Raw genomic sequence first — 24,967 nt, forward strand, 5'->3', positions numbered from 1 at the left:
TATTTTTACAATCATTATTTCGATACCTAATGCTTCATTACGTTTTATAAATTTTCAACGCTTATTTCACCATTATTTTTCGTTACTTCATTATTTCAAAGGAGACTATACGCAATATTTCTTTTATTTTTCCATTTTAGGGAAGAATTTCATCCCAAAATTCGTATAACTTTTTTCTCTTAGAAGTGATTGCTAGTGGGAAGCCTAGAAATTCTCTAGAGACCTCGAGGTAAGTTCATGTCATTTTCAATTTCTGATAAATGAAAAATTTAAATTTTAGGAATCACTGAAAATCATTCAGAAACTTATATAAACTATATTTTCCCTTAGATGACCTATTTACGATCAGAGAGGGACATAGAAACTGCTCTTCTGCTTTCCAGTGGACTATCCGAAGAGGAAGAATTTGATTCAGACACTGAATTCTCTTCAGCTTCAGCACAGGAATCGGAGCACGACACATGTAGCGATCAGGACATCAGTGATTCAGAGACTGAGTATACAACTGTGACTAACGATAATTTTTTTACGGGCAAAGATCGAGTGACAAAATGGAGTACCTTTGAGCCACGACGTAATGTTCGAACACCAGTTCATAACATTGTATCTCAGGCAGCTGGCTTCAAGGGAAATAAGAATGATATAAATTCTCCGCTAGATTGTTTTGACATAATTTTTGATGAGAACATCTGTCACATAATTGTAAATAGTACAAATATCAAACTTGCTGAAAAAGCGCAAATTATTCTCGAGAAAGAGATGCTAAGCCAACAGACGAATCTGAAATCAGATGTCTCATTGGTCTGCTTTTTTATTTAGGGGCAAACAAATCAGGTCGCCAGAACTTGAAAGATATGTGGGATCAAGATGGTTTGGGTGTGGAGATATTTAGGGCATCAATGAATTACCAATGTTATTGCATTTATGCTCTTTGAGCGACCTCTAAATGTTAAACAATTGAGCTGAAATTTTTAGGATATCCATTCTGCACATCATAGCATATTTTGAGAGGTATAAATCAAAAATCCGAGAAAAAATAAAAAATAAGCAACACCCTACTGTACGTGCACACATGCCGTGGTCAAGGCCATTCCTTGCAGTCAAGTACTTGCTGCAGTCCCTGTATAGAAATGCTTAATCTCATTTATGTACACCCATGTGACGGCTAAGGAAAGAATTAGTAGCAAAAGACTCGCAACAAGTTTCACATTGATAAGGTTTCTCTCCGGTGTGTACTCGCATGTGAATGGACAGAGAATAACTCCGAGCGAAAGATTTTTTGCAGATTTGGCATGAATATGGTTTCTCTCCCGTGTGTACACGCATGTGACCCTTCAGGGCACTCCCTTGAGCGAAGAACCTGCTGCACACGTTACATTTAAAAGGCTTTTCCCCTGTGTGTGTCCGCATGTGACTTTTGAGAGTACCACTGGCGGCAAAAGATTTTTTGCAGATTCTGCATGAGTAGGGCTTCTCTCCCGAGTGAGTTCGCATGTGAATTCGGAAATTACTTCCGTCAGTGAAAGATTTTTTGCAGATACTGCACTCATAAGGTTTCTCTCCCGTGTGCGTTCGTAAGTGTCTAACCCGTTCTTTACTGCAACTGAAGGACTTGCCGCACACATGGCAGGTATAAGGCTTCTCCCCTGTGTGAATGCGTATGTGTTCTACTAAGTAGGTCTTTGCAGAGAAAGACTTTTCGCAATGATAGCAAGAATAAGGCCTTTCTCCCGTGTGTGTTCGGATGTGAATTTTAAGAGTACGTTTCTCAGAGAAAGATTTTTCGCATATTCTGCATGCATAAGGTTTCTTTCCCGTATGTTTTCGCAAGTGAATTCTGAGAGTACTTCTATAAGTGAAAGATTTTTGGCATATTTGGCACGTATAAGGCATCTCTCTCGAGCCTACACACACGTGACGATTGAGGTGACCAATACCAGTGAAAGACCTGCTGAACACATCTCCTCCCATTGATGATTTTGCTTCAGCTTCAAAATTATCACCATTCAAATGAATTTTCATGTGTTTGATTAAGTCATTTTTGTTGTTAAATACATCTCTGCAGTTGAAGCAATGATATGAATTTTCGTTTGACCTGCAACTATTCTCAGGAATTTTCATCAAGCAATTGTTTAACTCTTCATTGTCTCCCATGACAGTCTCACAGCCACTTGTGTCATTTCCTCTGATTATGATTGACCTGAGGTTATGAGTGGTATTTGATGCATCACGACCACCTCTATCCCCAACAACCGTCATTGTGGCTCCGCCTCCCTTGCTTTCAAGTGATTGAATGTATTTTGTATTACATTGTCTATCATCAGGAATTGAGCTATTTGTTTCCCTATCAGTATCTAGAGCGCCACATATTTCCAAGTCGTCATCCATCAGATTTCTTTCAATCCGAAAATGGGATGCTCCAACCTTGGGATCAGTTTGTGCCACCAGAGATGCGAGATCAATGCATCCATCAATCGAATGATTCATTACATTTCCTTCCGAAGACAGATGTGAAGTTGATGTTGCTCCAATGGGCATTCCTTTGGCAGCCGGGAATCCTAGAAAAGAATTTCAAATATAACCCAGATAACACAGAGTAAGAGAGTTAATCGTTCCTTAAGGTTTTCTTACGGAACAAATTGATAAGCAGCTTATCGTAAGCTAACGGGCTTATGTAAGGCAAGGGTAAGATGTTAGGGAAGAATAGGTAAGGAATGCCATTAAATATCCTCAGGCAATGTAAGGGTGCCATCATAGTTCGGCGTTGCGTACTTGGGGGCGGAGCTAACTCATTGCAGCAAGTTGGAGCCCTTCACAGGTCTGCGTTGCGAAAACAAATGAAAGGCAAAAGGCGTCGGCTCCTAAAAATCGGCCTATGACCATATCATCTTATGATTTCGAACCAAACGCACAATAAATATGTTCTATTCTGCATGTTTACCCAATTTCATTTCTTAAAATGTTCTTCTTCACTATAAATAGCATTTGAAGTTGATATGGCGACCATAAAGTCGATAATAATGCATGTAGTGATGACCCTTGCCTATGCATTATTTTGACCTTTAAATTTTATTTCTCAACTCGGAATATTCGAAAAATAGCTAGTTGCATACACTCAATGAACATGAGTAACGTGGAATGTTATCAGGAATATTTATTAATGATATCTGTTGTTCAAACAGATTGTCCTAGTCATGTTATCTAAATAGCTCTAACTGAGTAGATCATGAGGGCACAATTATTGGATATAAAATGGAATTTAAACGACCTTAGCTACCAACAAGCACCTATCACGCTGTGTTCAGTTTTTGATATCATTTACGGGTATGAGTTATGCTAATCTATGCTCCTCAGTGACTGTAATCTAATTTAGGGTTAACATTTGTCATATGTTTAGGAAAGATACGAAATATCTAAGCTGAACACTTCAAAATAATAGTAATAATGAAATAAAGAGCATTTGCCACTCCCATTAGAGCTAATCTTGCACATTTGTATACCAAGAAACAAACACCAATTCGAAATCGTCGGCGTACTGCCGCCTTGACGCAGAGAAAATCCGGCAGGTTCAGTTTTTCTGCGACGACGCAGCGAGCTGGAGAAGTGACGTCATCAATTATAAAAAACGGGCTCTGATTGGCTCGCTAGGCACGGCGTCAACGCAACGCCGAACTGTGAAGGCCCCCTAAGTCGCTTCTGTTGGAATGCCAAAGGCGGCTGAACAGCATACTACACATGCTACGCGGCTCATCCCGACATGAACTTAAAGGCTACCGGTGAAATAAGGGGAGTCTTCATAAGAGCTTAACAACTGATAACAGATTTTCACGCAAATAGAAAACAATTTAATAACAGCAAGAGACTGGGTAGTGAAAATATAAAGCATAATACAAATACTTTATCCTTGCGGCGGAAAGAAAAAAATAACATCAGGGAGAACCTAACGCACTACCTATGTATCTGTTGATCTGTACTCTAACCACTACACCACGGCATCTGATGAAAGAGAATGGTTTAGTTGCCAGGTTAAAATCCAATTATGTAGAAAAACTTGTCTGGCATGTGCATGAAAAACTGAAATTATTCAAGGTCCAAAGAATTTATCATTTATGAATTTTAATTTATGCCTTGTTAACCTGATGACTACAATATGTATTTTACGCAGTACGCAGTGGTTTTGAAGAATTCGTGCAAACCACGTTTCTGTACACAGCCGCGAATGTGTGCTTTTTGAAACCAGGCCTTACATGGAGCATTAGTAACACTAATACAACTAAAAAGATCGAGAACTGATTCAAAAAGATCTCAACTACTCCGGGAAGAGGTCTTAAATAACAGATTAGGTGCATGAATAATGATAGAATGTTTGTTTTACGTAAGTTAGGAACATTACAAGACACTTAAGTGAAAATTTGGATTATCCGTGTTTTTCGATTATCCATGCCGTCTTTCCATATCATAATCCCGGATAATCGGGAGTGTACTGTAAATGATGTCGTTGGAAGTACAAGTGCTGCAGGGAAATATTGGGAGGTACTTAAGTTTGGGGAGAAAAGAGGCAGGGGGTGGAGATAATGCCTTACACGTTTTAAATCTGGGACGGTTGCACAGTGAGGGTTGAGTGATGCAGCGAATTACTGGGAGTTTTGAAGAGGGCAGGTGGCTTTGCTGGAGCTTAGAATTCATAGATTTGATGATTTTCTTCAATGCGGGTACCCCGTAAAACTTTAAAACAATAAAAAACGTATATTCCAAAATAGCCCGCACAGATAATAACTGCTACCCATTCTGCACACTACCTACTTCCCTGGCCCTACAGGATATCCTTAAAGACTCATGCCCTAGTATTTGTAACCACAAATCCACCTTCCAGATCATGTATAAGAGAAAATATATCTATGAAAATTACTAATTATACTCTTTGCAAATTTTATGTTATATGATCGACCAATATTTTGCAGAGTAAAGAAGTTCCTAACCATTACAATGGTAAATGTTTGACTACAGATAAGTATCTATGGAAATTATTTTACATGCATTACATCCATGCAACATCTTCAATAAATTCGGCCGAATGCTTTAGCCAGTTAAGCTACTGAGGCGTCAATCTCCCCTGAACTTTGAACACGATGAAGCGTTCGCTCTAGACTTATTTAAGTATATGTGACTAGCCACGGTGATGACTTTCACGGAGTCACCCGCAATGCACAAAAGCACTGTGGATGACTCCGTAAAAGTTATCACCGTGGCTAGTCCTGGTATACTGAAATAATAAGTAGCTAATACTAATCACCATTCTGTTGATTTTGATGACGTTACTATAGCAACTGTTGAAGTGATCAATTTTTGGTAAAAGACATCGATACGTAACCAAAACTTTTTACTTTTCAGCGCCAAGAACTTCAAGCTAGCATTTTCTCTGGAAACAACATCTATATGAACTGAAATTGACCTATGCTACACTATAGTGCTTCTTTCGCGTTATAGCTTACTCTTAAAGCCCCTAGGTCACAGCACTTGTTGATAGTTTCAAATGTTCCTAGGTACGCTATGCATCAGGTACACCACCCTCCCATACTTGCAAGCTTGCACTAGCCATCTGCCCTGAAGATGGAACACGACTCGAGTTCTGAAACGTCAGCAGAATGGAAAAAGACCACCCAGCTGGAAGCCCAAATATCCTTCTTTGACTTATTTAAGAAGATGAGAATGACTGCTTTCCAGGTTGTTCGCTAAAATGCAATGTTCAAATCCCCTGACTTACTATAATCACTAACTCATTTCCTGAAAAGATCCCCACGGGTCATTCTAATACTGAAATTTTGAATTTCTACTGAATGAGTTTTCAATTAACTATTAAAACGTTCGAAGATAAAAGCAATGCCAATAAGTAGTGATGGACGGATCCAGGATTTTTTTCGGATCCGGATTCGGATTGGATCCTTGATTTTCGGAGCCGGATCTTTCGGATCGGATATTTTCGGATCCAAATGCATTTTCAAATTCCTGACGCTGAGATTCCCCAGATGATTGTTCAATTTCTTGGGAAGAGTCACACTATGTGCCAGTCGTATTTTGCCTTTTTAAATTTCCACGGCTGATATTCTCCTACGTAACCTCTGCGAGAGCTTTAAAACAAAACGGTTCGTAATTAGGACAAGAATTGCATGTGACGGCGCATTTGAAAATAGAATCGGAACTCTTTCCACCCTTTTCGGGCACACGTTGCATTCACTGAAGCTTTGATTCAAAATTTCGGATCCAGATCCGATGTCTTCCGCGACTTTGATTCAGATGTATCCAATGAAGGGCAATATCCGCGGATATTTGCATCCGAGGTGTCCGATCCGACCATTCCTAATTAAAACATTTGAACATAAAAGCAATACAAATAAGGGTTAAGCTGCAAAATAAATGCAAGTAATCAAGTACTACCAGTAGCAAGACACTTAAAACTAAGAGCCATGAGGGTATATTGTAAAGTTAGGTCTCAAAAAAACACCATTTGCAAATCCCCAATTCGCCATGTGGAACATGACAACAGCACTGCATTTGAAATCAATCGATTCAGCTTTGACTTCGTGAAAATCCTTGTTGAAATTAAAAATAAACAACCTTGGTAGCTTGAAAATGATGATGCCTCAGCATTGAAACACGTCGTAACAATGAAAACTTCCAGTGAAAAGATACCAAGGTTGTGCATTTTTCATTTCAGCACTACTTTTCTTGGTTCCTGCACCAAAGTGTAGAATCACCCATGTGGTCGTAGCCCGTTCAGTAGCTACATAGCTGTACTTTAGGATGGAGCTCCCACTTAGCTCACCCACTGCGATGGCTGCCAGTCCTTACGCTACTGCACTCCCAGTTTTTTTTTGTCTTCATAGGATTCTACCCCCGAACGCGGAGGGCACAGCAAGCGGTGGACGGAACGTATATCCCGAGCGGCAGAGATGGAGATGGCGCAGGGAGTCATTCCGAGGAGACGCGAGCACGAGAATTGCCATGGGCAGTCAGCTATTTTTACAGGGAATGTTGCTTTTTTTCTTTTTGTCGAGGCTAGTGCCAGGAGTGTAGTTAGTTGAGGTTAAGTGTATCCCTTATTTGTTATCCCATGTCCCCTCCCATATTCCCGGTGATGAAAAGGGAGTGGTTTGGATGCTGGCACGATCATTCCAACTTTCTGAGTGAATTACTCCCTCCCACAGGGGAGTTGTCACCATTCCGAGGACGGGCAGAATTATTTTTCCCCTTTACGCTGCATCCCATACTGGTGCCCAGAAATCCGACACCTTACGACGAGCATAGACCCACTGGTTAACCCACGGCTCAACGGCACCACCATGTGCGAACTATGCTCAGTCACTTGATAAAAGATTTTCCCGATTGGCATTCATCCCTTGTTAATGGTAGTGTACGGTGAGAATTGTATAGACATAAAAAATGAGAGGAAATGCTGCCGGGAGTTTTCTGATGGATGGAAAAACGTCCATGGTGAGCAGCAGTCAGGGCAGGGAATCAACAGCAGCTTAAATTGACGAGATGGCACGCAATAACCAGAGAATTACTTGTCATGAGAAAAAGGATGGTATTGATAAAGGCTGTAGCTACATCTCTGTGAGGAACACTGGGTCAGAGGTCCTCCATTACGATGTGTTTTCTGCCAGATGAGTCTCATAGGAGTGTGTCTGCATCATGACAGGGCGTTTTCACATGATTATTATCAAACTACCACCCTAATCCATGAATTTGGTTGGGATATCATACGCCACCCTCCTTACCACTCCGACATAGGCCGAAGCGAATACCACTTTGTTTCCCTTCCTCAAAAAACACCTAAGGGGACAGAAATTCAAGTCAGACGATGCAGTGCAAGAAGTAGTCATGAGTTAAAAGTACAGGGAGAGCAGCACAACAGAAGAATAAAAAGGCTAGTAACAATAATGCCAAAAAGTAATTAATCCTCTGGGCAAATATTTAGAAAAATAGCTAAATGTTCCCCCTTTCCAATGATGGAGGCAAGTTCAAAAATAAACTGATTTTTCAGGATTAAAAAAATAGGAAATCTTAAAAATTATTACAGAGGCTTCCGCGGTGAGTTAATTGGCGATTGTTTTTCGGGTTCCTTCCATGTTGACTCACATTTTGTGGGCAACCAAAAAAACTAACTAATCCCAATCAATGCCTTTCATTTTCTTTGATAAGGAAACTACCCTTTTCTTTGTTAAACCAAACAAAATACAAAAGCCAACCACTTTAAAAAGGCGAATATGATAATGGTTGCTTTACAGTTCTACCTAATTTTCCAACTTATTAAAATTGGACCAAATATGATGCTAATTTTAGCACTTTTTTGACCAGGTTCCATGCTAACGTTTTCCATGAGCGCTGATATTTACCTTTGGATACTCGATTCTCAGCCAAGTGTTCTATTCTGGTCATTTATTGCTATTTTCTTCAATAAACCAGTCGTAGAAGTAATAACCTTGGCTCAATTAAGACGTACGAGTCTTAGTATCAATCTTCACTGCAAAAAAAGCTGCATTTCAATAAGCCATAAAGAAAATTTTCCTAGCCACTGATCCAAGTAGTTAACCCCTTCAAGACGGTGGAGTACTCCCCTCAGCATGACTGCTGTACTGAGTCTCAAAAAGACTCTTCCGTCCCCTCTGTACGGAGCATTTTTGCAGGACATTCCTTAAGAAGGGTCTCGCGGATTATCACACACTCTCAGCACCAACCCTTTTCAACCCTCCCTAGTGGGGACTCGAGAGGGTAGTTGGGCACCCTGCTTTCAGGGTTTATAACCCTACCAGCGGCATTGGTTTGCAGTCAATCATGCTCAGTATATATTAATTAGCTACATGGATATTTGTTGCTCAAATGTAAGTTGCAGACTTTCAATTGAATTCCTTGTTTTACCCTGAGAATTATCGAATTTGTAACAAAGCTCTACCATCAATATTAATGCAGCAACAACTTCCATTCTGATGTTTATACCAAAATCGAGATATATGATAATATTTACCATAGAATTTCATTCAAAAATGTGAACGCTGCTCAAAAGGCAAATATTTCAATTCCTCGTTTATATTTTTTGAGAAGGGAACAAATATTTATTTTGTGACATGATTGGACAAACAATTGCATGACTACAGTCCCTCACCACTAAGAGGGGTGATATAAATCGAAGGGTCTGGGTACTTGCTCCTGGACTTCAAGGGTAAAGCCTTAGCCATGCTGTGTTATGTCCCGAAGCAAAGACATTGGAAGACCCATGACCGTCATAAATGGGGAAGAGCTAGGAAATGTATATATTCAGCATTCGTTCACCTGGGTAGGAAAATCTCCGACCAAAATTTGTGGCTTTTCGTCTCCATGGTCAAGAAATGTCCAGATGCATATTTTCGTCTTTAGTGGGGAAAAGGTTAAATACTAAAAAAATCAGTAGAAAAATATTTTGCTTGGGAAAATCATTATAAAAAGCCACATAATTACAAAAACATTGAAAAGATAACTTCTCTCCCCATTTCAATTGGCAAGCAAACTAAAGAAAGAAAGTACGGATGGATTTCTATGTCATTAGCTTCATCCTCCACAGTCATTTACAACAATAGGGTAGTTTCCTTCATTAAAGAAAACGAAAGGCATTGATTGCGATTTGTTACCTACCATTAGTGTATTTACAATATAGAAATGATTTGGTTTTAGAAATCCCAGTTAATGGGAATGGCAATGGTCAATTTTAACCGCATTTGAAAAAGGGCAGATTGGCGCCCATGCTATGCCACTCCAGGAGACGTCACAGGGACCTAGTTTCTATACGAGTAGATAGGAGTTTTACATCATCTGAGATTACAAATGCATGCATGAGGCACAGAGCTCAGAGAAACATGTCTGAATATTCACCTATTAAAACTGCCTAATGTCGGAAAGCTTCCTTCGTTTGATAAGGTATTATTAATCCATGATTAAGCCAAGCGCTACCTGCAAGCAGGGTACCCTGCTACCTGCTAGCAGCCTGCATCAGCAGCCTGCGCCTAGCAGCGCTCAAAGCCTTGCCCCTAGGTCAACTAACTTTGCAGCAGCAGGAACCAGAATGACATCAAACGGGCTTTTCCGGGCATTCATACTTACTGTTAGCCGTCGCATTTTAGCATGCTTGAAAATTTCCACTTTTCATTTAATTGCGAAAAAATAGATATCGTGATTTAAGAATCTATAAGTGAGAAATGCATACTCCAGGAGTAATAATCTTTCGATTTAGGAAATAAAAAATAATAGGAAACCACCGTATTCCTTCATGTATCTATTTCCCTTTTGAGCACTCACCCAATGCTTCTGTTGTAGACTCAAGGGCGATAGTGATTCCATCAATTGGCTCCCCATCATCCATAAATGTTGGCTGAAAGAAAGAAATTTAGAACTTTTTTTGAAAGGCTCGACAAACTAATTTATAAAACGTATTGCATCAAAATTTTTGAGGCCCTCCAAAATATTTTCTCAACAAAATAAATTTTTTTCAACACACTGAGAGAGTTCAAGATTTTCCCACTACTCTCAACCAGGAAGTGGTCATTGAATAATATTACGTCTGTATTGTTATATTATATTTGTTAGACAACTCTGCCAGTGATGTCTTTTCGTACGCTACCCCATCATAACTAAGGTTACATAGGTAATAGATTCATCTCTGAATCACAATTAAAATTATAATAATATGTATTTCAATTTGCAGTAGGAAGTTCACTGAGGCACAAGGAAGGGAAAGGAGCTCAAAATTTGTTAACAACAAATTAAAAGTCATTATTCTCATGCCAGAAAAAGTGAAGGCATAATTTTGAAACGAGGCAATATTTTTGAAAAAAAAACATCACTGTCAACGAAGTAAAAATCTGTACGAACACAACAAAATGTCGTATTTTTGTCCAAGTAAAAACTGGAAAATAATACACTTATTATATAAAAATATTGATTAATAGTTTATGAAACCTCAGTTGAAACCAATGTCATAACCCAGCCACTGCAAGATGTCCAATGGACTTCCATTTGACATCCAGAAGTCTCTTATGGACATCTATTAGATGTCATTCAGATGCTGCGTAGAAAGAACAATTTTCGATCGTTTATGATGATGAAAACATATTTAGATTTAATACAAAGTATATCCTTCATCTATTAATTTCATGGGACTACAGGAATTTCATACATACCTCGGCATCATCCTTGGGAGATGGTTCCTTCTTGGCCTCAATCAGCTTCCACTTGAGGTCTGTCACCATGGCTCCTGAGCTCTCGACTTCCATCTCCTTACCATGGGAAGCAGTAGAGGCCAGGGCCTGCAAGAGAATCTGCAAGAATCATCATTAATACATTCAGTGCAGAGCGCGTCAATTGACCTGGTCCCGTCTAAGCCGAAAAACGGAGCACGTCAATTGATGTGCTCTGCTGGTCGGGCCAGGAGCCCTTTCTCTGTTTCCATACATAACTAATATCGACTTGTGTCTGACAAAAATATAACAGCAGCGATACAAAGAGTCATTGTTCACCTGTCATGATTATTTAGGATCATTGCAAGGCTTAACAAGCCGGAAATTTTCCGACAAAAACAGTGACATATTCAATTTCAAATAACAAAAAATATAGGTTCTAACAAAGATAATTATGAACACACATTTGTGTAAATTAATTTATAGAAAGTTTTCATAGCATCGTAAAATAAAGGTGATAAACGAACCTTAGCCCTGGATTTCAAATGGGAGTAAAGCCTTTCTTTAAATGCTTGAAGTGAACAAGTTGTTTTTATACAAAGCAGTAGGGAGTTCTAGAATCTGGATGCTGTTAGCTGAACCAAAAGTTAGGAATTTTAATCATTTAAAATTGGGTTTTTTCAATTTACCACATCACTACATACCTAATACCCCTGATTTGTATTACAAAATCCTGGAAAAAGCCAAGCGATGATTCTCTGAGCAATAGTTTCCGTGGTTGTAAAACTTCAGATATAACCTCACTCATAATAAAAACTTGTGTGTGGGTAACACTATGCACGAGATTCCAGAGCCCATAGGTAATGAAATAGATTCATGAAACATAAAAATGGTGTATAACGGAGAACTTTAGTTGATTTCGGGTTATAATTCAGTTAAATAACATGAAATGCTTTGGTTAGTAAAATAACTTGGGCATTTGAGATATAGCAGAAGGACATTCTTAGTTAACGAAAAAGAGAAATCTGTAGATAAACTCCTTATTAGACAAAATTTGAATAACTTCAATGGGGAAATGTGAAGAGTTGTTTTACTTTAAATGCCCAGTTAATAAACGGTGCACCTTGAGATGTTGTTACATCCACAGACTGAACAAAAATTCTAAAATGTCTGTTTCAGTAAAACACCATCAGTTCGACTGGAAATAACTGAATCCTTCACAATTTATTTGCTCAAAAGGTATCAGACAGTACTTTCGAGTGTATGATATCAACATGTTGGGAATGCAATACACCTGTGATAAAATATAAATAACAAATTATAATTTACACATTTAAATATAAAGCTCCACTGTCGACCACAGTTTAAACACTCTTTGTCTCTTTAAATGTGTCATATCCTTACAATGAGACAAATTATGCGACATTGAGATTAGCTATCAGTAGAGGTCCGTGAATTTCGCGAGACGCGATATCGCGAAATAACGCGAAATAACACGAAATAACGCGAAATCGGTAAGTTAAAACTAAATTTCGCGTTATTTGCGATTTTATGTGCATTAGCGAAAAAATCATATCTAATGAGTCGTAATCTATTAAAACATAAGCCTTCATTGTTTAACGCTGCCGACGTTTATTTCCTCTATCTCATTACGATTCCCAGGTCAATAGGCTCGTTTAGTCTCGCGGATAACGCATCCGCGTCATATCACGCACTGTGGTGATTTATCCGCCAGAATTTGCCGTTAAATTTATCACTGCCTCTTTTTTATCTGAAGAATTAGATATTATTAATTAAAAATGCGCGGAAAGAAATTTAGCGCGGCCGCGGAGGAGCGGAAATACAAGCTCACGCGCCCGATACGCGTCAATGCCGAACAGTAATTCCGGCGACTCACCGCGGTGCATTAGACTGCGTTATTGGATAACTTGTTGCAGGAATACCTTGAGTATGGGTCTAATGTAACAATTTCGTTGACTTAAAGACGGCCGCTGGCCGGCACGGCCCACAGCGTGGCAGACAGTCGTCTCGTCTGAAAGCGGCCTGAATTTCACGGCGTCGTGACGTGAGCGGCGGCCGGCAAAAAGTCGTTTCGTCAGAAAGCGGCCTCAATGGGCGCTTTCCATTCATGCGACTCACGCGTCGACTTGTGTCGACTCGCGGTAACTGTTTATAACTCTCCTATTCCTGTGCGTTACCGTTTGTTGACTTGTGTCACAACAGTCGGCGACACACACAGAATGGAACACGAAAACCGCGACGCAAGTTGACTTGTGTCGACGTGTGTCAATGAATGGAAAGCACCCAATGTAGCACTGCCTTATTTCACGCCGTACACGGCGCACCGTCGGGCCGGATTGAAATGGGCGCCGTGGTAACCACGGCTGCCGTCCACGGCACCGTGCGTCAACTGCGCGATTCGATTCGTTTTAAGACATCCATAGACACGTAAGGTTATTTGAAAGTACGAAGCGCTAGCAGTTGGGAGAAGGTAAGGAAGGAACAGAAAGGATAAGAGGATAGAGGATTCTCCTTATTTGCAGACAGATCGTCGAATATTCAGCTCTCCACTGAGCTACAATGCAAAAAAATCATTTTGACATTGGCCAAATCTTATACCTATTTCTTCAGGTGAGAAAGCGTCTCATTCTAGATGCTTCAGGATCGATAAATGGGAAATATTTTCACAAGTTTCTTTGAATCCGATTATGTTTTTTTATGTGCACTTCTTTCCCTGCCTTTCCTGAACGATTGGCAACAGCTGTAATCAAAACTAAGCGACTTTGTTGTATCTAGCTGCTGTCCCACCTTCCCTCAGCACCTGGGTGAGGGGTAGCGAAAGGGAACCCACGACATGAAACATTTCAGACAATTTGTAAGTTATACGGTACTGCAGCTACCCAGCACTCTGTTTGAAAACACCACCTTGATAGGTTGTGTTTTGGGGTTAGACTGTTTTTTTATCGTAGTTATAGCTTTAAATATTGAACGAAGGATATGAATTTTAAAATGCCAAAAGCTAGTGATACTCTTCACACCTTCTCAATTAAATTCACTTACCCTGCAGGGTTGAGAAGGATTTTATGTGAAAGACAGAGTATTACTGCGCAAAGTTTACGATAAAAGATTTTAGTTCAAAAGATGTGACACTTTGTTGAAGCACATCAGTAGCGATACACATAAACGTGCGAAAGAAAGGGAACCCACAAAACGACAGCTATCCTTTGAACACACAGTCAGTCACTCAAAGCAAGGAAAGGAGGAGCTTGTTGTTGCTACTACTGGAGCATTTTTAAAGGCTTTATTTAGTGTAGAGAAACTTGACAATGCAAAAATCCCGGAATGGCTCTCGAAGTATACACATATAAGGTAGTGGGGATTTTGCCGTTTGCTGATCGTATTAGCCATGACTACATACTTGAACCATTCATATACCTTGAACCAATATAAATTGAACCACTTCTTTCATGTTGTTTTATCAGAAATTTTGTGCTATCAAAATTGTGTTAAATGTTAAGTAAACTGCTTAATAAAAGTATAGGTATTAATGAAACGTGTACCATAAAATAATAAAACGCCTATATGCCAGGAAAAATGTAAAATTATGATAACACCACCAAGATTTTCAATAACACCGAAATCATATGGTTTTAAAACGAATTTTAGCAAAAAATAAAACCACTTTCACGGACCTTTAGCTATCAGTGATGCATGATGGGAGAAAGAAACGGTCAGTATAATAGAATGGACACAGAGAGCGTTCTACAAAAAAAAGAATATACTCACAGCTCGGAACACAAATCAAGAAGTAATGAAACGATGCACAACACACAACATATGGAGCATATTTATAAACGACAGCAAGGCTTCAAAATTGTCAGCTGCAGAAAAGTCAAGAGCGGAAGCTTTCAAAATGCATTGCTTCTGAAGAATGTTGAAAATAAAAGGGGTCGACAGAGTAAGTACCAAGGAAGAGCAGAGAATAGTAAGACATAAGAGAATTATTCTAAAAATGATGACCTGATAAAGACAATCCGAAAAAGAAAAGGACACTTTGTGCTGTAAGAGGGGAAAGTAATGCTTCTGAATGTGTTCCATACATCAGATTATTAAGGCGTAACAGAGAAGAAGACCGTATAAATGGAAAGAAATGCAGATAGCTGAGAGCAATGGAGGGCTATATAAAACCAATTTTAGGATTGCTGACTTATGATAGCAATAAAGTTTAGATGCAGTTCTAGTTAAACTTACAATAAATAGTTCATAAATAGTATTACCTGATCGGAGGATGCTTCATTCGCCAGTTTGCTTGGGATGGCATCTGTTAAATCACTGTGAACACATCCACCTTCATTATCACTGATCTGATCTTCTTTAACATGAGATGACCTGTATATTCCAAAATCACCCTAATGGAAAGAGAAACACTCATAGATAAACATTTTAATCAATTGTTACAAGCAGTTGTGTAACTATGGGGGTATAAGGGGGATAGATCTCCCCATAGCCTAAGTGAAATGAAAAAACATTGAAAATTATAGTCTAGTTTTGACACATAATGACTGCATCTGCTTAGAGTTAAATTTCAAGTGCCAAAATTATATAAAATGTATACCCAGGCATTTTCGAAAATTTCCCAGGACCCCCCCTTGCCAAGGGGGGTTCTCACCCCAGACCCCTTCATCCCCCCCAAAGCATATTCCTAGTTACACCCCTGGTTACAAGAAAAAAAATTGATCGTGCACAAAACTTGAATTACAGGATTTCAGTAGAAATTAAATAATCCCTCGTGAACAATTCTGGCCCCTCTTTAGAAAACAATAACTAAACCAACAAGATTTGGCCGATGAAGTTATTCTTCTTTCTCATTTAATCGAATAACTCAAACTCGATAAGTGGAACTTAATTCATTATAATAAATACACAAGGATAAGGAGAAGAGGCAAAAGCCCATTAGAATAGAAAGGGAAGTTATGCAATCTATTTTTTATAATGCCCAATTGTAAATTGGGCACAATTAGTCTTTCTTTATGATGTTTTGAATAAAAAAGTGTAAAAGTGTGTTTGTGAATGTTATTTCATGATTTAGTATGTTTCTATACCCTAAGGTAACACAAAATAAAAAAATAGCAGGTGAGTAGTGTTACAAGCTTAACATTCCCTCCGTTGAATGGGACATTAAGCCGTGGTCCCCTTGGTGCCTTTTGTTAAAAGCTGACTAATGCAGTTGCCAGGTTTCTCTCCACCCTTCCTTACCTATCGTTCCCACGTACAACAAATGACCTAAGCTGTAGGTCGCCTCCTCCAAATATCATTCTGAAATTAATCATGATTATTAATTAATAGCCAGCTGTCCGAGGATTGAAAGGTCTTAGCTCATCTATCAACGTATCTACCAACTGCGATAAAATTCATCTTCTCAGAAATGTAAAAATCTGGCCCAAGCATGTGCGGTTCGATTGGTATTTTTTTCGAAAGGCTCGAAGGAACGCGGCGCCAAGTTAGGTTCTGCACCAGTTTCACCTGTTGAAACTGAAATAGAAAATAGTGAACCAAACGACTCATACGTCTCGTGCCAGTTGTCCGGTGAGTGTGACCCGAACATGAAGTGTGTCAGTGTACAGGAGCACAGTGGACTTTCCTCAATCTTGTGCTTAAATATTCAATGCCTACGCAATAAAGTTAGTGCTCTAGAAGTGTCAGTGACTGAGTGTCCTCATGATTTTCTTTGTATTACAGAGCATTGGCTAAAAAATGAGGAACTTGATTTCTTCAATATCAAGGGGTATAGGTCGGTGACATCTTTCCCTAGAATCAAAGCAAAGCATGGTGGAACAGCAATTTATGCTGCCCAGCATTTAACAGTTAAGGAAATCAACATCAGTGGGTTGTGCAGTGAACTGCATAGTGAGGCAAGTGCCATCTTTGTTAAAGAGTTAAATGTGATTATAATGTGTTTGAATTGATCCCCAAATGGTGATTTTGAAAGTTTCTGTGAACAGCTTGAGCAAATTTTAGTCACGCTCTCTAAGTTTGGTATGGTCATAATTGTTTGTGGTTACTTTAATGTCGATATCCGATTTGACACGAGAGAGACTAACACACTCACTGCTTTGCTTTTGTCATTCAATTTATACTCTGTGAACAGGGAGCCCACTAGAGCCAGCTCTTGCCTTGATTACATGATCACTAGTTTACCTACCGCTTCCTTTGAGTCCAATGTAATCGACTATGGTTTGTCAGACCACCTAGGCTTAGAATTCAGATTTACCACTGAAAGAATAGATGCCAAGCCCACCTGTGATACCCATCATTCTACTTTTACTCGGCATATTTCACTTATTGGTGGTGAAAATTTAAAATCTCCATTGTACAATGTCACCTGGTTTTCTCTCCTTCAATATCAAGATGGCAACGATAAATTTATCTCTTTTTTTGAAAATTTCATATTGCTCTTTGAACACTGCTTTCCCAAAAAATTAATGTGTAAAACTAAAGGCAAAAAGACTGCTAATAAGTGGTTCACAAAGGAATTATCCAATTTACGAACTGAAGTAATCCACTTACACTCCAAATACATTCACTCCGGCAACATTGAGGATATAAAGGTCTGGCTTCTTCATAAGAAGGAGTACATTATCAAAATAAATCAATCTAAAATTATGGCAAATGGTAATCTAATTAATAATGCTGACAATAAAATAAAAGCAGCCTGGAAAGTTATTAAAAATGAAACTGGCTCTTCATGCCACAACTCAGAACTCCCTTTCAATTCCGATAGCCTAAACAAGCATTTCATCGACTCAATCTAATCATCCCCTCTATTAATAGCCCATCTGCTGTTGCCACTGATCTTCTTAACAATCTCAGAGTCACAGCACCTGCTTTCAAATGGCAGTGAACCCCTTGCAATAATATGCAACACTTGCTTCCAGTCTGGCTCCTTCTCAAAAGAACTCAAGAAATCTAAAATAATCCCTATCCATAAAAAAGGTGACAGAACTTCACCCTTAAATTACCGCCCTTTTTCCATCATTCCAGTTTTTGGTAAGGTACTGGAGAAAGTCATTAAAACTCAGCTCTACAATCACTTTCAAAATAACAACCTATTTACTCCTTTTCAATTTGGATTTCGTCATGGTCATTCTATATCTTCTGCTGTTAAATTTGTGGTTGATAAACTATTGGATGCTTTTGAAAATAAATCCCCCCTCGTACTAACAACATGTGACCTTTCCAAAGCTTTTGATTGTGTTTCACACCCACTACTCCTTAAGAATTTACAATACTATGGTGTCAACAATTTGGAACTAAAGCTCATGGAGTCCTATTTAACAAACTGTTCACAATGCGTTAAAATAAACAATACACTGTCAGCCCCTCTAAACATATTATGGGGTGTACCTCAAGGATCAGTCCTTGGCCCTCTTCTATTTTTAATTCTAATAAATGATCTCCCACACCATTTACCTTGCGCCTCAGTATTATGCGCTGATGATACTACTCTGATACATGATCTTAATAACTCCACTTACCCCTCTGATGTTATCCTCTCCGTGGCCGAAGAATGGTTCTCAGCATATGGGCTTGCCCTCAATACAGAAAAAACCCAACAGATGGTATTTTCTCTAAGCCCCAATTTGTATCATACCGGCTCTTTAAAGCTACTAGGCTTTGACTTTGACTGCAGACTACTATGGGACTGTCATGCTTCCTCTACAACTATAAAATTGTCTAAAGCTATATTCATGCTAAGAAAGCTGAAAACTCTCATTCCCACTGAATATCTTCGAGCAGTTTACTTTGCCATTTTTCACTGCCACTTAAACTATGGCATTGAGGTTTGGGGCCATTCTTCCTCCGCTAAAGAATTATTTAATTTACAGATGGGAGCAATTAGAATCATTATGAATCCAAAGGCTATGGAACATTGTAAACCTTTATTCAAGGAGCTAGGCATAACGACATTGTATGGTCAATATATATTTAAATGCCTTATAAATGTAAAAATGAACTTGGACAGCCATAAAACTGGTAGTGACGTTCACCATCATAACACTAGGCTAAAGAATAATCTCGTTCAGCCTCAATGTAGGCTGTCAACAACAAGCAAGTGTTTTGACCATGTAAAGCTGTGCCTTTTCAACCACCTACCCCGAGAGGCCAGAGACTGTTCATTACCCAAGTTTAAGCGTTGTCTCCAACTATGGATATGTAGCCAAGCTTTCTACACTATGTATGAATTTCTTGAATGCAGTACTCAGAATTGTACTATTTAGCTCTAGTATTTCAATGACTTTGACGAAGACTATTGCATTGTATTGTGTTTAATGTCGAATAAATTATCATTATTATTATCACTCACCTCTACTTTCAGCAATAGGGTGGTTTCCTATTGCTTCTCAATCGCCTAAATTGAAAGATAATTACTCTTGAAGTACGCATTTAACACTCTTAGATTTTGAAATGACGATAACTATTTTTGGCCTTTAAATGAAAATTGGAAATTTTCAAGTGGGCGAAAACGCGACGGCTAAGAGTATGAAAGCTGGGAAAACCACATTTGATATCATTCTCGTTCCTGCTGTCGCAGCGAGAGGTGACCTTGGGGCGTGGCTTGAGTGCTGATACGATGCAGGCTGCTAACAGGTAGCTGAGGCGAAGCTTTGAGTGCTGATATGACGTAGGATGCTAGCTGTTAGTGCTTGGCTTAAATAAGGATTATTAATACCCTATCAATTGAAGGAAACTTTACAACCATAGGCAGTTTTAATGTGTGATTATTAAGAGACGTTTCCCTGAGCTCTTTGCCTAATACATGCATTGGTAATCTCAGACCATGTAAAACTCCTATCTACTCGTAAAGAAACTAGGTCCCGTGACGTCGCATGGAGTGTCATCACATAAGGGCCAATCTCGCCTTTTTCAAATGCATTTAAAATTGACCATTGCCATTTGTCTAAACTGGGTTATCTAAAACCAAAAAATTTGAATATTATGAATATACTAATGGTGGGTAATGAATCGCAACCAATGCCTTTCATTTTCTTTGATGAAGGAAACTGCCCATCACTCATATTAATCCACTGTTTTACATTCCATATCACCGATTCTATACATCTCATTAGAGGCTTTCAACTTTTCTTAAGATCAATAAATTACTCACATGTTCTTTCACAATTTCAATTTGATGTTTCGGCCTTTGAATACCAATGAGTAGACACGTCCGCAAGGTTCACAAATTTAATTTGATGTTTCCACCTTCGAATCCCAATGAGTAGATGCGTCCGCAAGGTCCGCAAATTTGAGACTAGTCCCATCTACATGCTCGATTAAATAAAAAATGAGACACAAATTTCGACAAGTAGGGTACGATTTGGGGTCAGGAAGTGGGGAATTGATCTGTACCTCTCGAAAATCTCTCGAAATAGAAATGTTCATGTTGCATGAAGTGAGGGAAAAGGTTTTGAGTTCCTGCTGAAAGGTGTTGGGAATATTCCACAAAAGAATGAATTTGTATATTAGCATAACTGTGCTAAAATAGGCAAGAAAAGACTTACCAAATCATCAGTGGCCAATGGGTCTGGGGTGTTATCCGAATTTTCAGCTGGATCTGGTGTGTATATTACAGGATCATTCCCATCACCAAGTTGGTCTTTGTTCTCCCCTTTCATGTTAAACTTGAAGAGAATAATAGATGTCACCAAATAAATGCAAAATAATGATAACAATGGCGTATGTCCAATAATACGATAATTAGTGATGGTTGGATCGGATACCTTGGATCCAAATATCCACGGATATTGCCTTTCATCGGATACATCGGATCCAAAGTCGCGGAAGACATCGGATCTGGATCCAAAATTTTAAATAATAGCTTCAGTGAATGCAATGCCCCAATAAGAGTGGAAAGAGTTCCAATTCTATCATCAAATGCACCGTCGCATGGGATACTTGTCCTACTCATGAACTGTATTATTGGAAAGCTCTCGCAGAGGTTACATCAGAGAATTATAGCCATGGAAAATAGAAAAGGCAAAATAGGACTGGCACTGCGTGTGACCCTTCCCAAGAGATTGAATAATCATCGGGGGAATTTCAGCATCAGAAACTTGAAAATGCATTTTCATCCGAAAATATCTGATCTGAAAAATCCAGCTCCAAAAATCAAGGATCCAATCCGAACCCGGATCCGATATAAATCCTAGATCCTTCCATCCCTAATAATAATAACAACAATTTTAATGATGATAATTATAATCCCTATAATAATAAAAACTCTTTCCTTAAAACCATTCAAGCAGGCCAATATACTCATGAGATTCTGGCGACTCACAGATCAAACTCCAGAATATTAACATTCAGCTACTGCAATATTTAACCATTCTTTCACTTATTTATTATAGATATTTATCGTCAATGCCTTTTCCTCCTTCATTCACATTTACAAGATCATGAAAATTAAAAAGATATCCAAATGAAATTAGATTTTCATAATTTGAACATAGAGTGTAATCCTAAAGGTTCTCTTCTAAAGAGTCACTTTTGTTTTGTTTCCAATAATTGCAAGGACAGTTTCTACAACTGAGTCCACAAAATACTCAACTTGAGTGTTTCAACTTGCCACCATGTAGCAGCGTTCTCTGAGCCTTGTTCTGGGACGAATAGGAAGTTAGCATAGCAATGAACATACCCTAACAACCTAGATGGGGGGACACGTAGGGATCTAAAATATTGAGCACAAAAGCCTGAACACATAAATTCATTAATTAATAAAATATTAAAGCATTTGCACAGATTTACTGAATGACTAAGGAAAGCATCAACATATATCGCAATTAGTTCCAGCGAATACTGCCAACGAAAGCTATTGAGCATGAAGAAAAAGATGTACTTATTGCTCATTCTCATCCAGTATTAAGCACATATAGTTTATGCTGCGGAAGCAACAGTCCTGATTTCACATATATTGCATTAAACTTCTCAGAAATAAAGGAGTGTACTACTTTTCCTGTGTGCTGAAGAACAGAAATCCAGAAACCCAAGCTTTCCGGATTTGAGGTCCTTGACTATATTTACAACTACTGACATTCAACCGAGGAATTTGTACAACAGAAGATCTTTCATCTCCATACATATATGAGAATAAAACTTACCAGCATATTGTCCAAGGGTGGTTCACACTCTGGCACAGGAATATATATTTCAGTCACTTGAACTGTGTATGGGATAGGTGACGTATCTTCGGATACATCTTGAATACAGTCCTTTGTCTCTGGAGAAGATCCTGGCTCATCTTCAGCTGCACCCTCTGCTTTGATATTCTGCAGAGAAAGTTACACTATTAAACAAATGAACTCCATTTATATCAACAAATAAGGGAGGCTCCTAATCTTAATTAAACAGGGGGTTTAACGTCTTAGGCCCATTTCTCATGGATGCGGACGGTCCACGCTACATGCACGGATAAGGTTCCCTTGACGTCAATGGAAGCTTACACAAGAGTGCGGACCATCCACATGCTGAGGAGTGGCCCTTTTGCCACACGGATTCGAACAAATCTATTAGGATCCGCAAATAATAATCTTCCTATATTTCTTACTGCCGTCAACACAAACCAAATATTGTCACTTCTAACTCTCCTGAACTTATCATTGCACCGGTCTTCTATTGGGATAATATGAAAACTACTCACCCCGCAGTTATCTCTCGGTGATATTTTCCTCAGTTCTGCGTCCGATTCTAAGCATATCTTTTTGAAAATACTGAAATCCTTGAGCTTATTCACACAAGGTGAACAAATGGTGGTGGGAAGGCCATCTCCCTCATTAACCTAAGAAAGCAATACGTTAATAATTATCTTGAGATATACGGGCATAAAAGTAATAAAGCAAACATTACGAAAACGAGAAATCTAAATGATGAAACGTGGCACTTACTTGTAAACCGACTAAATCATGTAGGGCATGCTTCACACTTATTTCGTATTCTACATTTGAAGTGAATAAGTTGCAATAATAGTAATGATTCTTCCTACAAAGTCTGCAAAAGTCACTCTCTGAATTCCTTTCTGTCGAATCCGTGAAAAACCCGACGGTAAGACTCATTTCTTCACTTCAATATTTCATTCAATCTTTAAATCGGCTCAATCAACCACTCAAAACTGATAGATATCATTAAGGTTGACTCAGGTATGAACAGTAGATTATCTAGATGGTCAGATCGGAAGAAAGAGTCAACCTTTTCGTAGACTCCACTGCAGTAAATCAAATCTTAAGGTTCACATGTTTATATAAGATAAGGCAGGCAAAGATTGGTTTAAATTCGAGGTCTGTAGTTACGTATCTCACCGCTGACTGATTATACGTATACAACAGGCCTACTATCGACAAATGACGTTGATCGATTACTTGTGTATTATTGAGTTTAATTGCATGAGTGCTAATATGGCTATCTTTAAAACATTTTTTATGCATTATACTAAAGTTTTGTTTAACCTATTTTTTCTCCGCAAGGCCGCAATTGCACCATGGAAAATTGCATGAAGTCACTGCACCTGCGTGGCGGCTGAAATTGCGCTCTAATACTATTTCTGACAGAAGTATTAAATTATCGCTTCAAAATATTTGATTCTCTACTACTAAACTAAGCAAAATTGATAATTTACTGTGAAACTTCCATTTCTAGTGAGGTAGAAAGTAATTAATCTTAAAACGCAAATAGTTAGCCTGTTCTATATGGGTGCCGCAGACGGAAAAAACTAAAACTATTTTACACACATATCTTCTAACATTGTCCGCTATCGTCCCATATTAACAAACTTCGTTGACGTGTTGAGCGAGCATTAAAATTGTTGAAATATTCTCAAACTATGCTATTGTGATGTCATTTATCTTTGAATTGATTTATTAATTTTGCTATTTTTGGATATTTCCTAGATTATTCCTTAGTGTTTTCACTTTCACACATCATCGAAGTGTATATAGTTTTCTTGTGAGACTTTGAGATCTCTGTCAGTGTTGAGTGGATGATTGAGCCGATTTAAAGATTGAGTGGAATATTGAAGTGAAAAAATGAGTCGTACCATCGGGATATTCACGGATTCGACAGAAAGGAATTCAGAGAGTGACTTTTGCAGACTTTGTAGGAAGAATCATTACTATTATTGCAACTTATTCACTTCAAATGTAGAATACGAAATAAGTGTGAAGCATGCCCTACATGATTTAGTCGGTTTACAAGTAAGTGCCACGTTTCATCTTTTAGATTTCTCGTTTTCGTAATGTTTGCTTTATTTCTTTTATGCCCGTATATCTCAAGATAATTATTAACGTATTGCTTTCTTAGGTTGATGAGAGAGATGGCCTTCCCACCACCATTTGTTCACCTTGTCTGAAAAAGCTCAAGGATTTCAGTATTTTCAAAAAGATATGCTTAGAATCGGACACAGAACTGAGGAAAATATTGCCAAGAAATAACTGCGGGGTGAGTAGTATTCATATTTTCCCAATAGAAGACCGGTGCAATGATAACTAACGGAGAGTAAGAAGTGACAATATTTGGTTTGTATTGACGGCAGTAAGAAGTATAGGAAGATTATTATTTGCGGATCCTAATAGATATATAGCATGAATTTGAAAAGATTGATTCAATATTGAAATGGATGACCCTAGTTCAGAGGCATAATGTTGTATGACTTCATAAGGCCTCTAAATCCAACATAAACAATAAAGACACTTCTATGAGTTATCCAAAGTTAA

The 24,967-nt window shown here is 38.5% G+C and overlaps 2 protein-coding genes across 2 annotated transcripts in view; one reads left to right on the forward strand and one right to left on the reverse strand.

Annotated features, from left to right (window-relative positions):
• The window catches only part of LOC124172224 (zinc finger protein 565-like), a 142,060-nt gene that overhangs the window by 64,445 nt on the left and 52,648 nt on the right, over positions 1 to 24,967 (forward strand). The gene's annotated exons all lie outside the window — the stretch shown is intronic.
• Positions 823 to 23,465, reverse strand: LOC124172225 (zinc finger protein 565-like). Its single transcript, XM_046551647.1, has 8 exons — positions 23,147 to 23,465; positions 22,903 to 23,040; positions 22,364 to 22,531; positions 20,768 to 20,887; positions 15,485 to 15,616; positions 11,211 to 11,348; positions 10,330 to 10,402; positions 823 to 2,558 (listed from the first exon to the last, which is right to left on the reverse strand). Exons 1-8 carry the CDS (start codon positions 23,312 to 23,314, stop codon positions 1,141 to 1,143), a joined length of 2,355 nt encoding a protein of 784 aa, XP_046407603.1. The 5' UTR covers positions 23,315 to 23,465; the 3' UTR covers positions 823 to 1,140.

Source organism: Ischnura elegans, assembly GCF_921293095.1.
Source record: "Ischnura elegans chromosome 13 unlocalized genomic scaffold, ioIscEleg1.1 SUPER_13_unloc_1, whole genome shotgun sequence".
NCBI lineage: Eukaryota > Metazoa > Arthropoda > Insecta > Odonata > Coenagrionidae > Ischnura > Ischnura elegans.